Source organism: Thalassophryne amazonica, chromosome 13, assembly GCF_902500255.1.
Source record: "Thalassophryne amazonica chromosome 13, fThaAma1.1, whole genome shotgun sequence".
Lineage (NCBI taxonomy): Eukaryota > Metazoa > Chordata > Actinopteri > Batrachoidiformes > Batrachoididae > Thalassophryne > Thalassophryne amazonica.
In genome coordinates this window covers 91,462,057-91,474,732 of record NC_047115.1, presented here as the reverse complement: position 1 = coordinate 91,474,732, position 12,676 = coordinate 91,462,057, and the positions used below count along the sequence as shown (strand labels likewise).

Sequence of the window (12,676 nt, the reverse complement as noted above, 5' to 3'; positions counted from 1 at the left end):
ACAAGTAGGATGGTGCAAGGCCATTAATGGCTTTAAAATCTAACATCAAAATTTTAAAATCAATTTAAAAAATACAGTAGTGTTCAGAATAATAGTAGTGCTATGTGACTAACAAGATTAATCCAGGTTTTGAGTATATTTCTTATTGTTAAATGGGAAACAAGGCACCAGTAGATTCAGTAGTTTCTCACAAATCCAACAAGACCAAGCATTCATGATATGCACACTCTTAAGGCTATGAAATTGGGCTACTAGTAACAAAAAAAAAAGTAGAAAAGGGGGTGTTCACAATAATGGTAGCATCTGCTGTTGACGCTACAAACTCAAAACTATTATGTTCAAACTGCTTTTTTAGCAATCCTGTGAATCACTAAACTAGTATTTAGTTGTATAACTGTTGTGTGGGCCGCTGAAGAGGAGGTACTGCTGGCCCACTACCACCAGAGGGCGCCCTGCTTGGAGTGCGGGCTCCAAGCACGAGAGGGCGCCAGATCCAGAGGAAGTGACAGCTGTCACTCATCACACCAGCTGTCACTCATCTACACCACTACTTAAGCCGGACTGCAACTCCACCTCCCCGCTGAGAAATCGACTACCGTGAGGTAATTTCTCTGCTGTCTGACACATTGTGTTATAATCCAGTTCTCATTTGCAGCCCTATTCCTGTGGACGGAGCCTTATCTGGGACTTCGGAGATTAACGACGACGACTGCGCCTTACTCTCTGGACAGATAAGTGGTTACACAGGCGTTGCACGAGTGTGTGATTCGGAGGTGGAGGTTCCCCCTCCTAACGGTGTACAGACTGAGAACCACTGAGTGTAAAAACTTACACTCATTCATCTTGTTTCTGCTTTTTGCCAGCAGTACCAGGGTCGACAGTCGAAGACAGAGGTCACCTGGGGATTCGGGACTTGGCGGCTCCGGTGTTCTTCAGGCCGTTGGTGGTGGAACCCGTGTGGGACGCGGCCTCTCTCTCATCGGGGTCTCCTATCTTCGAGCCTGCCCACACGTCACCTGGTGTTAATTGACTTTGCAGATTTTGTGTATTTAGTTGTGTATTGTCACAACATTAAATTGTTACCTTTTGGCTTACTCATTGTCCGTTCCTTTGCGCCCCCCTGTTGTGGGTCTGTGCTACGACACCTTCCCAACAGGATTTCTCGGCCATCGTCATGGATTCCGAGGGGCGTCAGCTCGAGCGTGAACGGCCAATGGAAGAGCCAGGAGCGCAGGCGTCAGCAGGAGGCGTGTTAAGTGAGCTGCAGCAGATCTTAACCACCTTCACGGCTCGGTTGGATTTAGTGACCGAGCAGAATGTCCTTCCTCCTTAATCGGAGAGTGGAGGCTCTCGCCGCCAGGGTGGAAGCGCGCGATCAGGGCGCTGCTGCAGCTCCTCCTCTGGCTGATCCTGGGCCTGTATCAGACGTTCCACTGGTCGTTCAACGAACCCCCCCACCGTCCCCTGAAGCATACATAAGCCCTCCAGAACCGTACGGGGGCTGTGTGGAGACGTGCGCAGACTTCCTCATGCAGTGTTCGCTCGTCTTTTCACAGCGCCCTGTCATGTACGCATCAGATGCTAGCCGGGTAGCTTATGTTATTAATCTGCTTCGAGGAGAGGCACGCGCATGGGCTACGGCGCTTTGGGAGCAGAACTCACGGCTCCTAACGTCTTATACTGGGTTTGTACGGGAGTTCAAACAAGTGTTTGATCATCCCAACAGAGGCGAGACCGCTTCGAACGTGTTGCTGTCGATGAGACAGGGGCGCCGTAGCGCAGCCGAGTATGCAGTCGACTTCCGCATCGCAGCAGCGAGGTCCGGCTGGAATAACGTTGCGCTCCGCGCCGCCTTTGTAAATGGACTGTCCCCGGTCCTCAAGGAGCACCTACTGGCTAAGGAGGAACCGCGGGATTTTGACGGGCTTGTCGATTTGGTAATACGCTTAGACAACCGTTTAAACGAGCATCGTCGGGAGCAGGCCGGGGGGCGTGACCAGGCACGAGCCGTCCCTCCCCCTTTCGGTTCCGACAAGGTGACGTCGTCCCCACGCTTCACTGCCAGGGAGCCCCGTGTGGCTACAGCTCCCCCTGCTGAGGAGGCTATGGACACGAGCAGGGCTAAAGTACAATCGAACATCAGACAAAGGAGGCTGGCTCGCGGGGAGTGTTTTGTCTGCGGCTCTTGTGAGCACATGCAGAGGGACTGCCCTGAACGGTCAAACTACAACGCCCGTCCTTAGAAACTGGGCTAAGGGTGGGCCATAACACACACGCGGAAAGACCCCGCAGATCAGCACGAATCCCAGTAACAATCCTTTGTGGGGATTTAACCCTTCACGCCCCAGCACTGGTAGACACGGGGTCAGAAGGGAATCTGCTGGACAGCAGATGGGCAAAGGAAGTAGGGCTCCCCCTGGTGGCCCTGCCAGCACCGTTGCAGGTGCGAGCACTGGATGGCACCCTGCTTCCATTAATCACACATCAGACACAACCAGTGACTTTGGTGGTGTCTGGGAATCACAGGGAGGAGATGGTGTTCCATGTAACACCATCTACCTCCCGAGTGATTTTGGGATTTCCATGGATGGTGAAGCACAATCCCCGGATAGATTGGCCGTCCGGGGTTGTGACGCAGTGGAGCGAAACCTGCCACCGGGAGTGTTTAGGATCCTCGGTTCCCCCCGGCACTACAGCTAATGAGGAGGTCAAAGTCCCCCCCAATCTATCGGCGGTGCCAGAGGAGTACCACGATCTTGCTGACGTTTTCAGCAAAGATCTGGCGCTCACTCTTCCTCCGCACCGACCGTATGATTGTGCCATCGATTTGGTCCCGGGCGCTGAGTACCCGTCCAGTAGGTTGTACAACCTCTCACGTCCGGAACGCGAATCAATGGAGACCTACATCCGGGACTCCTTAGCTGCCGGGCTGATCCGGAACTCCACCTCCCCGATGGGTGCTGGTTTCTTTTTTGTGGGTAAAAAAGACGGCGGACTCCGTCCATGCATTGATTACAGAGGGCTGAACGAGATCACGGTTCGCAACCGATACCCGTTACCTCTGTTGGATTCAGTGTTCACGCCCCTGCATGGAGCCCAAATCTTTACGAAATTGGATCTTAGAAATGCGTACCACCTGGTTCGGATCCGGAAGGGAGACGAATGGAAGACGGCATTTAACACCCCGTTAGGTCATTTTGAGTACCTGGTCATGCCGTTCGGCCTCACTAATGCCCCCGCGACGTTCCAAGCTTTGGTAAATGACGTCTTGCGGGACTTCCTGCATCGGTTCGTCTTCGTATATCTGGACGATATACTCATCTTTTCCCCGGACCCTGAGACCCATGTCCAACATGTACGTCAGGTCCTACAGCGGTTATTGGAGAACCGGCTGTTTGTGAAGGGCGAGAAGTGCGAGTTCCACCGTACTTCTTTGTCCTTCCTGGGGTTCATCATCTCCTCCAACTCCGTCACCCCTGATCCGGCTAAGGTTGCGGCGGTGGGGACTGGCCCCAAGAACAGACTGTACGTCCCACCAGAGGCTAGAGCTGCCGTATTGGACTTCTGTCACGGGTCCAAGCTCTCCTGTCATCCCGGAGTGCGTAGGACCGTGGCAGTAGTCCAGCAGCGCTTCTGGTGGGCGTCCCTGGAAACCGACGTCCGGGACTACATCCAGGCCTGTACCATCTGCGCCAGGGGCAAGGCAGACCATCGGAGGACGACGGGTCTCCTCCAACCCCTGCCAGTGCCTCATCGCCCCTGGTCTCACATCGGCCTGGATTTCATCACGGGCCTCCCGCCGTCCCAGGGCAACACCATCGTTCTCACGATAGTGGACCGGTTCTCCAAGGTGGCCCACTTCGTGGCCCTCCCGAAGCTCCCGACGGCCCAGGAGACGGCAGGCCTCCTGGTCCACCACGTCATGCGGCTGCATGGGATACCATCGGACATTGTATCAGATCGTGGTCCCCAGTTCTCTTCACAGGTGTGGAAGAGTTTCTGCAAGGAGCTGGGGGCCACCGTGAGTCTCTCGTCCGGGTACCACCCCCAGACCAACGGCCAGGCAGAGCGGGCCAACCAGGAGTTGGAGCAGGCCCTGCGGTGTGTCACCTCCGCGCATCCGGCGGCCTGGAGTCACCATCTGGCCTGGATCGAGTATGCCCACAACAGCCAGGTTTCATCTGCTACCGGCCTCTCCCCTTTTGAGGTGTGTTTGGGGTACCAGCCCCCATTGTTCCCGCTGGTGGAGGGAGAGGTCGGTGTACCCTCGGTCCAGGCCCACCTCAGGAGATGCCGCCGGGTGTGGCGGACCGCCCGCTCTGCCCTGTTGAAGGCCCGGATGAGGGCCAAGTCCCATGCGGACCGCCGACGATACCCGGCCCCCACGTACCAGCCCGGGCAGGAGGTGTGGCTGTCAACAAAGGACATCCCCCTCTGTGTGGACTCACCCAAGTTGAAGGACAGATACATCGGACCATTCCCTATCCTCAAGATCATCAACCCGGCCGCAGTGAAGCTCCGACTCCCGGCTTCGCTGCGGATCCACCCTGTCTTCCACGTGTCCCGTATCAAGCCACACCACACCTCGCCCCTCTGTACACCTGGACCCGCGCCGCCTCCTGCCCGGCTCATTGACGGGGAGCCTGCTTGGACAGTACGCAGGCTCCTGGACGTCCGTCGTAAGGGCCGGGGGTTCCAATATCTGGTGGACTGGGAGGGGTATGGTCCTGAAGAACGCTCCTGGGTGAAGAGGAGCTTCATCCTGGACCCGGCCCTCCTGGCCGATTTCTACAGACGACACCCGGACAAGCCAGGTCGGGCGCCAGGAGGCGCCCGTTGAGGGGGGGGTCCTGTTGTGTGGGCCGCTGAAGAGGAGGTACTGCTGGCCCACTACCACCAGAGGGCGCCCTGCTTGGAGTGCGGGCTCCAAGCACGAGAGGGCGCCAGATCCAGAGGAAGTGACAGCTGTCACTCATCACACCAGCTGTCACTCATCTACACCACTACTTAAGCCGGACTGCAACTCCACCTCCCCTTCGAGAAATCGACTACCGTGAGGTAATTTCTCTGCTGTCTGACACATTGTGTTATAATCCAGTTCTCATTTGCAGCCCTATTCCTGTGGACGGAGCCTTATCTGGGACTTCGGAGATTAACGACGACGACTGCGCCTTACTCTCTGGACAGATAAGTGGTTACACAGGCGTTGCACGAGTGTGTGATTCGGAGGTGGAGGTTCCCCCTCCTAACGGTGTACAGACCGAGAACCACTGAGTGTAAAAACTTACACTCATTCATCTTGTTTCTGCTTTTTGCCAGCAGTACCAGGGTCGACAGTCGAAGACAGAGGTCACCTGGGGATTCGGGACTTGGCGACTCCGGTGTTCTTCAGGCCGTTGGTGGTGGAAGCCGTGTGGGACGTGGCCTCTCTCTCATCGGGGTCTCCTATCTTCGAGCCTGCCCACACGTCACCTGGTGTTAATTGACTTTGCAGATTTTGTGTATTTAGTTGTGTATTGTCACAACATTAAATTGTTACCTTTTGGCTTACTCATTGTCCGTTCCTTTGCGCCCCCCTGTTGTGGGTCCGTGCTACGACACCTTCCCAACAATAACCACATTTTTTGTGATTTCTTCACATCTGCAAGGCATTACTTTTGTTGGTTTGGAACCAAGATTTTGCTCAGTTACTAGTGTGCTTGAGGTCATTGTCTTGTGGAAACACCCATTTCAAGGGCATGCCCTCTTCAGCATAAGGCAACATGACCTCTTCAGGTATTTTGACATATCCAAACTGATCCATGATACCTGGTATGTGATATATAGGCCCAACACCATAGTAGGAGAAACATGCCCATATCATGATGCTTGCACCACCATGCTTCAGTGTCTTCACTGTGAACTGTGGCTTGAATTCAGAGTTTGGGGGTCGTCTCACAAACTGTCTGCGGCCCTTTGACCCAAAAAGAACAATTTTACTCTCATCAGTCCACAAAATATTCCTCCATTTCTCTTTAGGCCAGTTGATGTGTTCTTTGGCAAATTGTAACCTCTTCTGCACGTCTTTTATTTAACAGAGGGACTTTGCAGGGGATTCTTGCAAATAAATTAGCTTCACACAGGCATCTTCTAACTGTCACAGCACTTACAGGTAACTCCAGACTGTCTTTGATCATCCTGGAGCTGATCAATGGGTGAGCCTTTGCCATTCTGGTTATTCTTCTATCCATTTTGATAGTTGTTTTCCGTTTTCTTCCACGCGTCTCTGTTTTTTGTCCATTTTAAAGCATTGGAGATCATTGTAGATGAACAGCCTATAATTTTTTGCACCTGCGTATAAGTTTTCCCCTCTCCAATCAACTTTTTAATCAAACTACGCTGTTCTTCTGAACAATGTCTTGAACGTCCCATTTTCCTCAGACTTTCAAAGAGAAAAGCATGTTCAACAGGTGCTGGCTTCATCCTTAAATAGGGGACACCTGATTCACACCTGTTTGTTCCACAAAATTGATGAACTCACTGACTGAATGCCACACTACTATTATTGTGAACACCCCCTTTTCCACTTTTTTTTTATAAATAGCCCACTTTCATAGCCTTAAGAGTGTGCATATCATGAATGCTTGGTCTTGTTGGATTTGTGAGAATCTACTGAATCTACTGGTACCTTGTTTCCCATGTAACAATAAGAAATATACTCAAAACCTGGATTAATCTTTTTAGTCACATAGCGCCACTATTATTCTGAACACTACTGTATGTTACATTTTCATGATGGTATCATGACATTATTTTGTGATACTGTCACGAAATGTAACACATTTCGTGACAGTATCGTAACTACCAGATTAAATCACTTTTCATGATGCCATCACAAACTTGTTGTGAGATTGGATTGGTGTTTCAGGCTGCATGTGCACATTCACTGATGCACTCACTGTCACTTGTAAATCTTCTTCTCTCTCTCGTCTGCTTGCTCAGCCACCCGTCCCCCACATTACACTGTGTGTAGGACAGACCAAACTTGTGACAAAGACGTGACGCAACACAAATATAGTGTGTGTAAATCTGTTCCTTAGGTCAGTAAATGAACATGTGTGTAAATAAATCTGTGCTAAAGAAGAGTCGGATCATGTCATTCATTTAAAGAATTTGCTGTACCAGGTGTGTTCACTCGTGAATGATGACGCGTCACAATGTGGCTCGACCGTGTCATCAAGTTTGGGCCCTGCCCACTTCATTGGTCACGTTTGTTGTGTTTGTCTGCCACAGGGCCCCTCTACGTGATAGTGGAATACGCCTCCAAAGGGAACCTGAGGGAGTACCTCAGGGCCCGACGGCCGCCTGGAATGGAGTATTCCTACGACATCGCTCGCGTCTCAGATGAACAGCTCACATTCAAAGATCTGGTCTCGTGCACTTACCAGGTGGCGCGGGGCATGGAGTACCTGGCATCACAGAAGGTACGGGCTGAATACCCCTGACGGGATGACGTAGCTTTGACGTAGGAAGCTTGTCTATGCGTCACTGTTTGAGTATTGTCTCCTAAAAACACCACAATGACCCCCTGCCTGATCCCACCATTGTCTCTGCTCCCACCACAAAAGGCCCTCTGTGTCCACAGTGGAGCAACAGTGGAATTTTTACAGCTCACGCGCTTGCTCACTGCAGGAATGTGACAGAACACGCTGTCCCACATGCACACGTGTGCACACATATGCACGATGCACAGCATGAACATATGCGTGGTGGAGAATGTGAGAAATGTTTAGGTATCCACACGTGCCCATGATGCAGTCATCTTATGCTGCTGGCTCCACGCACCACACGCCCTCTTTAGTTATGAAGTCCTGCCTTATTGTTCCACGCTGTGACCTGGTTTCCTCTCACTGTCTCCCTCCCAGTGCATACACAGAGACCTGGCAGCCAGGAATGTCTTAGTGACAGAGAGCAACGTCATGAAGATCGCTGATTTTGGCCTGGCCAGAGACGTCCACAACATCGACTACTATAAAAAGACAACCAATGTGAGTGTGCGCGCTGCACATTAGGGAATGTGCGCTTTGAGGGATTAGTGCACCACTCTCATTCTTTCTCTTTCAATCTTTCCCTCGGCTGGTGTCTTGGCAGAAGCTGCAGGTTCCCAGGCGGCCTGTGAATGCATCACTTCTGGAGACTCTGCCTTGTTTGTCTCTCTGTCTCTCTCTCCTTTAGTTCCACGGACACTTGTACAATTAGGCGAAAGCGAGTGAGAGCAAGCGGCTTAAATGTAATTGACATCTCATGGTGGGCAGCGGTGTCTTTCTTTCCCACCAGAGCAGCTCTGCCTGCACATCCTCATTACGTATGCATGCTGGCATCCTTTATCACATGCACTAAGAACTAGATGGACAATGTTCCAGTGACAGCAGTGACTGTGATGATCACCTATCAGTGCCATGCAACATTTATATTTGTTTCATGGATGTATTTAGTCTTCTTTTTGCTGGGAATTATCAGTTTTCCTCAACAGTCTCCTTTGAGAACTTGGTAACTGTCCCATATGTCAGAGATTGTCAATGTGACTTCTTCCATGTCAGTCCAGTCTGGAAGAAGAAGATATTTTTGAGGGACTGTGTTTTCTTTTCCATTTTTTAAAACTACAGATAGATGGTATCACCAGTGAAACCTTCATTTATCAGTCTGAATGAAATGATCCAGACTCAGTGACCCATCTGGATCTAGTGGGAGGAATGTGATCAATCAAACCAACTGTCTTGATGTTTCACCAGAGCAGTTTCTCAATCCCTGTCCTCTGGACTCAGCATGCTGCACATTTTCCATTTGTCCCTGAACTATTCAGAGTTGATCAGCTCAGTCATGTATGTTTCCTTGCTCGGTCAGCTGTTGAGTAGCTGAACACATTTGACCGAACTGATCTACTTCTGGGTTCAGGGACAAATGGAAAAGTTGCAGTACGTTGGGTCCTGAGGCCCGGGATTGGGAAACACTTGAGTGCATACTGCCAATAAGACCTTCCAAGACCTTTTAGTTCAATTCAATTCAATTCAATTTTATTTATATAGCGCCAAATCACAACAAACAGTTGCCCCAAGACGCTTTATATTGTAAGGCAAGGCCATACAATAATTACGTAAAAACCCCAAAGGTCAAAACGACCACCTGTGAGCAAGCACTTGGCGACAGTGGGAAGGAAAAACTCCCTTTTAACAATTCAATTCAATTCAATTTTTTTTTTATATAGCGCCAAATCACAACAAACAGTTGCCCCAAGGCGCTTTATATTGTAAGGCAAGGCCATACAATAATTATGTAAAACCCCAACGGTCAGAATGACCCCCTGTGAGCAAGCACTTGGCTACAGTGGGAAGGAAAAACTCCCTTTTAAAAGGAAGAAACCTCCAGCAGAACCAGGCTCAGGGAGGGGCATTCTTCTGCTGGGACTGGTTGGGGCTGAGGGAGAGAACCAGGAAAAAGACATGCTGTGGAGGGGAGCAGAGATCGATCACTAATGATTAAATGCAGAGTGGTACATACAGAGCAAAAAGAGAAAGAAACAGTGCATCATGGGAACCCCCCAGTAGTCTACATCTATAGCAGCATAACTAAGGGATGGTTCAGGGTCACCTGATCCAGCCCTAACTATAAGCTTTAGCAAAAAGGAAAGTTTTAAGCCTAATCTTAAAAGTAGAGAGGGTGTCTGTCTCCCTGATCCGAATTGGGAGCTGGTTCCACAGGAGAGGAGCCTGAAAGCTGAAGGCTCTGCCTCCCATTCTACTCTTACAAACCCTAGGAACTACAGGTAAGCCTGCAGTCTGAGAGCGAAGCGCTCTATTGGGGTGATATGGTACTATGAGGTCCCTAAGATAAGAAGGGACCTGATTATTCAAAACCTTATAAGTAAGAAGAAGAATTTTAAATTCTATTCTAGAATTAACAGGAAGCCAATGAAGAGAGGCCAATATGGGTGAGATATGCTCTCTCCTTCTAGTCCCCGTCAGTACTCTAGCTGCAGCATTTTGAATTAACTGAAGGCTTTTCAGGGAACTTTTAGGACAACCTGATAATAATGAATTACAATAGTCCAGCCTAGAGGAAATAAATGCATGAATTAGTTTTTCAGCATCACTCTGAGACAAGACCTTTCTAATTTTAGAGATATTGTGTAAATGCAAAAAAGCAGTCCTACATATTTGTTTAATATACGCTTTGAATGACATATCCTGATCAAAAATGACTCCAAGATTTCTCACAGTATTACTAGAGGTCAGGGTAATGCCATCCAGAGTAAGGATCTGGTTAGACACCATGTTTCTAAGATTTGTGGGGCCAAGTACAATAACTTCAGTTTTATCTGAGTTTAAAAGCAGGAAATTAGAGGTCATCCATGTCCTTATGTCTGTAAGACAATCCTGCAGTTTAGCTAATTGGTGTGTGTCCTCTGGCTTCATGGATAGATAAAGCTGGGTATCATCTGCGTGACAATGAAAATTTAGGCAATGCCGTCTAATAATACTGCCTAAGGGAACCATGTATAAAGTGAATAAAATTGGTCCTAGCACAGAACCTTGTGGAACTCCATAATTAACCTTAGTCTGTGAAGAAGATTCCCCATTTACATGAACAAATTGTAATCTATTAGATAAATATGATTCAAACCACCGCAGTGCAGTGCCTTTAATACCTATGGCATGCTCTAATCTCTGTAATAAAATTTTATGGTCAACAGTATCAAAAGCAGCACTGAGGTCTAACAGAACAAGCACAGAGATGAGTCCACTGTCTGAGGCCATAAGAAGATCATTTGTAACCTTCACTAATGCTGTTTCTGTACTATGATGAATTCTAAAACCTGACTGAAACTCTTCAAATAGACCATTCCTCTGCAGATGATCAGTTAGCTGTTTTACAACTACCCTTTCAAGAATTTTTGAGAGAAAAGGAAGGTTGGAGATTGGCCTATAATTAGCTAAGCTAGCTGGGTCAAGTGATGGCTTTTTAAGTAATGGTTTAATTACTGCCACCTTAAAAGCCTGTGGTACATAGCCAACTAATAAAGATAGATTGATCATATTTAAGATCGAAGCATTAAATAATGGTAGGGCTTCCTTGAGCAGCCTGGTAGGAATGGGGTCCAATAGACATGTTGATGGTTTGGATGAAGTAACTTATGAAAATAACTCAGACAGAACAATCTGAGAGAAAGAGTCTAACCAAATACCGGCATCACTGAAAGCAGCCAAAGATAACGATACGTCTTTGGGATGGTTATGAGTAATTTTTTCTCTAATAGTTAAAATTTTATTAGCAAAGAAAGTCATGAAGTCATTACTAGTTAAAGTTAAAGGAATACTCGGCTCAATAGAGCTCTGACTCTTTGTCAGCCTGGCTACGGTGCTGAAAAGAAACCTGGGGTTGTTCTTATTTTCTTCAATTAGTGATGAGTAGTAAGATGTCCTAGCTTTACGGAGGGCTTTTTTTATAGAGCAACAGACTCTTTTTCCAGGCTAAGTGAAGATCTTCTAAATTTTAGTGCAGAGGTTGTTTTCACTTCACTCATTCGCTCTCAGTCACTCTTACTCACTATGGAATCTGGTAATAAGCACTGGCTCCAATGGGCTTTGGGGCCTGCATAGGACTTCTAGGTCTTAGTTCTTCTTCTTGCACTCAAGTAGCACATACTCCTGCCAAGGCCCAACACTTTTCTATTCATTTGTCCTGACATGAGTTGAAGCTATCAATGGGAGATATTTTAAAAATAAATAAATAAGTATGACCCTAGATTTGTCAGCATCTCTTTGTTTGCCTGTTTGTATGTCTATTAACAAGATAACTCAAAAAGTAATGAAACAATTTCAATTCAGTTTGGTGAGCAGCTATATAAAGTTCCAGAAAAATACTTGATTCGGTTTTAGAGGTGACCCGGAATAAATATAACTGAGACCAGATGAATTTACAGCACATACACTGAAAAAAGAGGCTGTTTGAACCAACTTAAAAAAGTGCTACAATTTGTAAAAACCTGAATGAATTAATTTGTTTGAACTTAAATCAAGTTAAATCAACTCTAACTTACAAACTTAAGTTCAAACAACTTAATTCATTCAGGTTTTTTACAAATTGTAGCACTTTTTTAAGTGCTTGGTTCAGACATTCTCTTTTGTCAGTGTAGCAACATTTAACACAAAAAGCTATGAGAAAATGAAATTAGGTGAGTAAAGAGATAATGTCCAAGAAAATGAATGATTTTATATTGCACTTCATCCAGAAATATTTTGGTTCCAGGATCCAGAAAACGTTTTAAGCAACAGGTGGTCTTGGCAGACGTACGCGCACTCTGAGTACCTTCTAGTTTCCGCATACATTTTTTAAAAACTACTAGTTGTAGGATTGATTTGTTTTAATTAGTCACCATTTGTAAAATCTTCTGAATGTGAACTGGCACAGTTTGGGGTTAAGTGTCCATGATTTGAGTGTATTTAAGGGTCTAACTCTCAAACAAGTTGAAAGACTAAACACTTCCAGAGCACAGTTTTGGATCTGCACATGCTAGAGTCCTCCTATCTCAAAATCAGATTTACACCATAAAGAGTAAATATACACATAAATATAAGTCATTTGGGACCACATTTTGGGACCACTATTGTGTGTCTGTGATTGTATTTATTTTTATCAT

The 12,676-nt window shown here is 47.6% G+C and overlaps 1 protein-coding gene across 1 annotated transcript in view; it reads left to right on the top strand.

Annotated features, from left to right (window-relative positions):
- LOC117523810 (fibroblast growth factor receptor 2-like) overlaps positions 1-12,676 on the top strand; it is a 130,280-nt gene that overhangs the window by 94,220 nt on the left and 23,384 nt on the right. Inside the window, 2 exon segments of the mRNA XM_034185419.1 lie at positions 7,273-7,463; positions 7,905-8,027. Coding sequence (XP_034041310.1) covers positions 7,273-7,463; positions 7,905-8,027 — 314 coding nt within the window.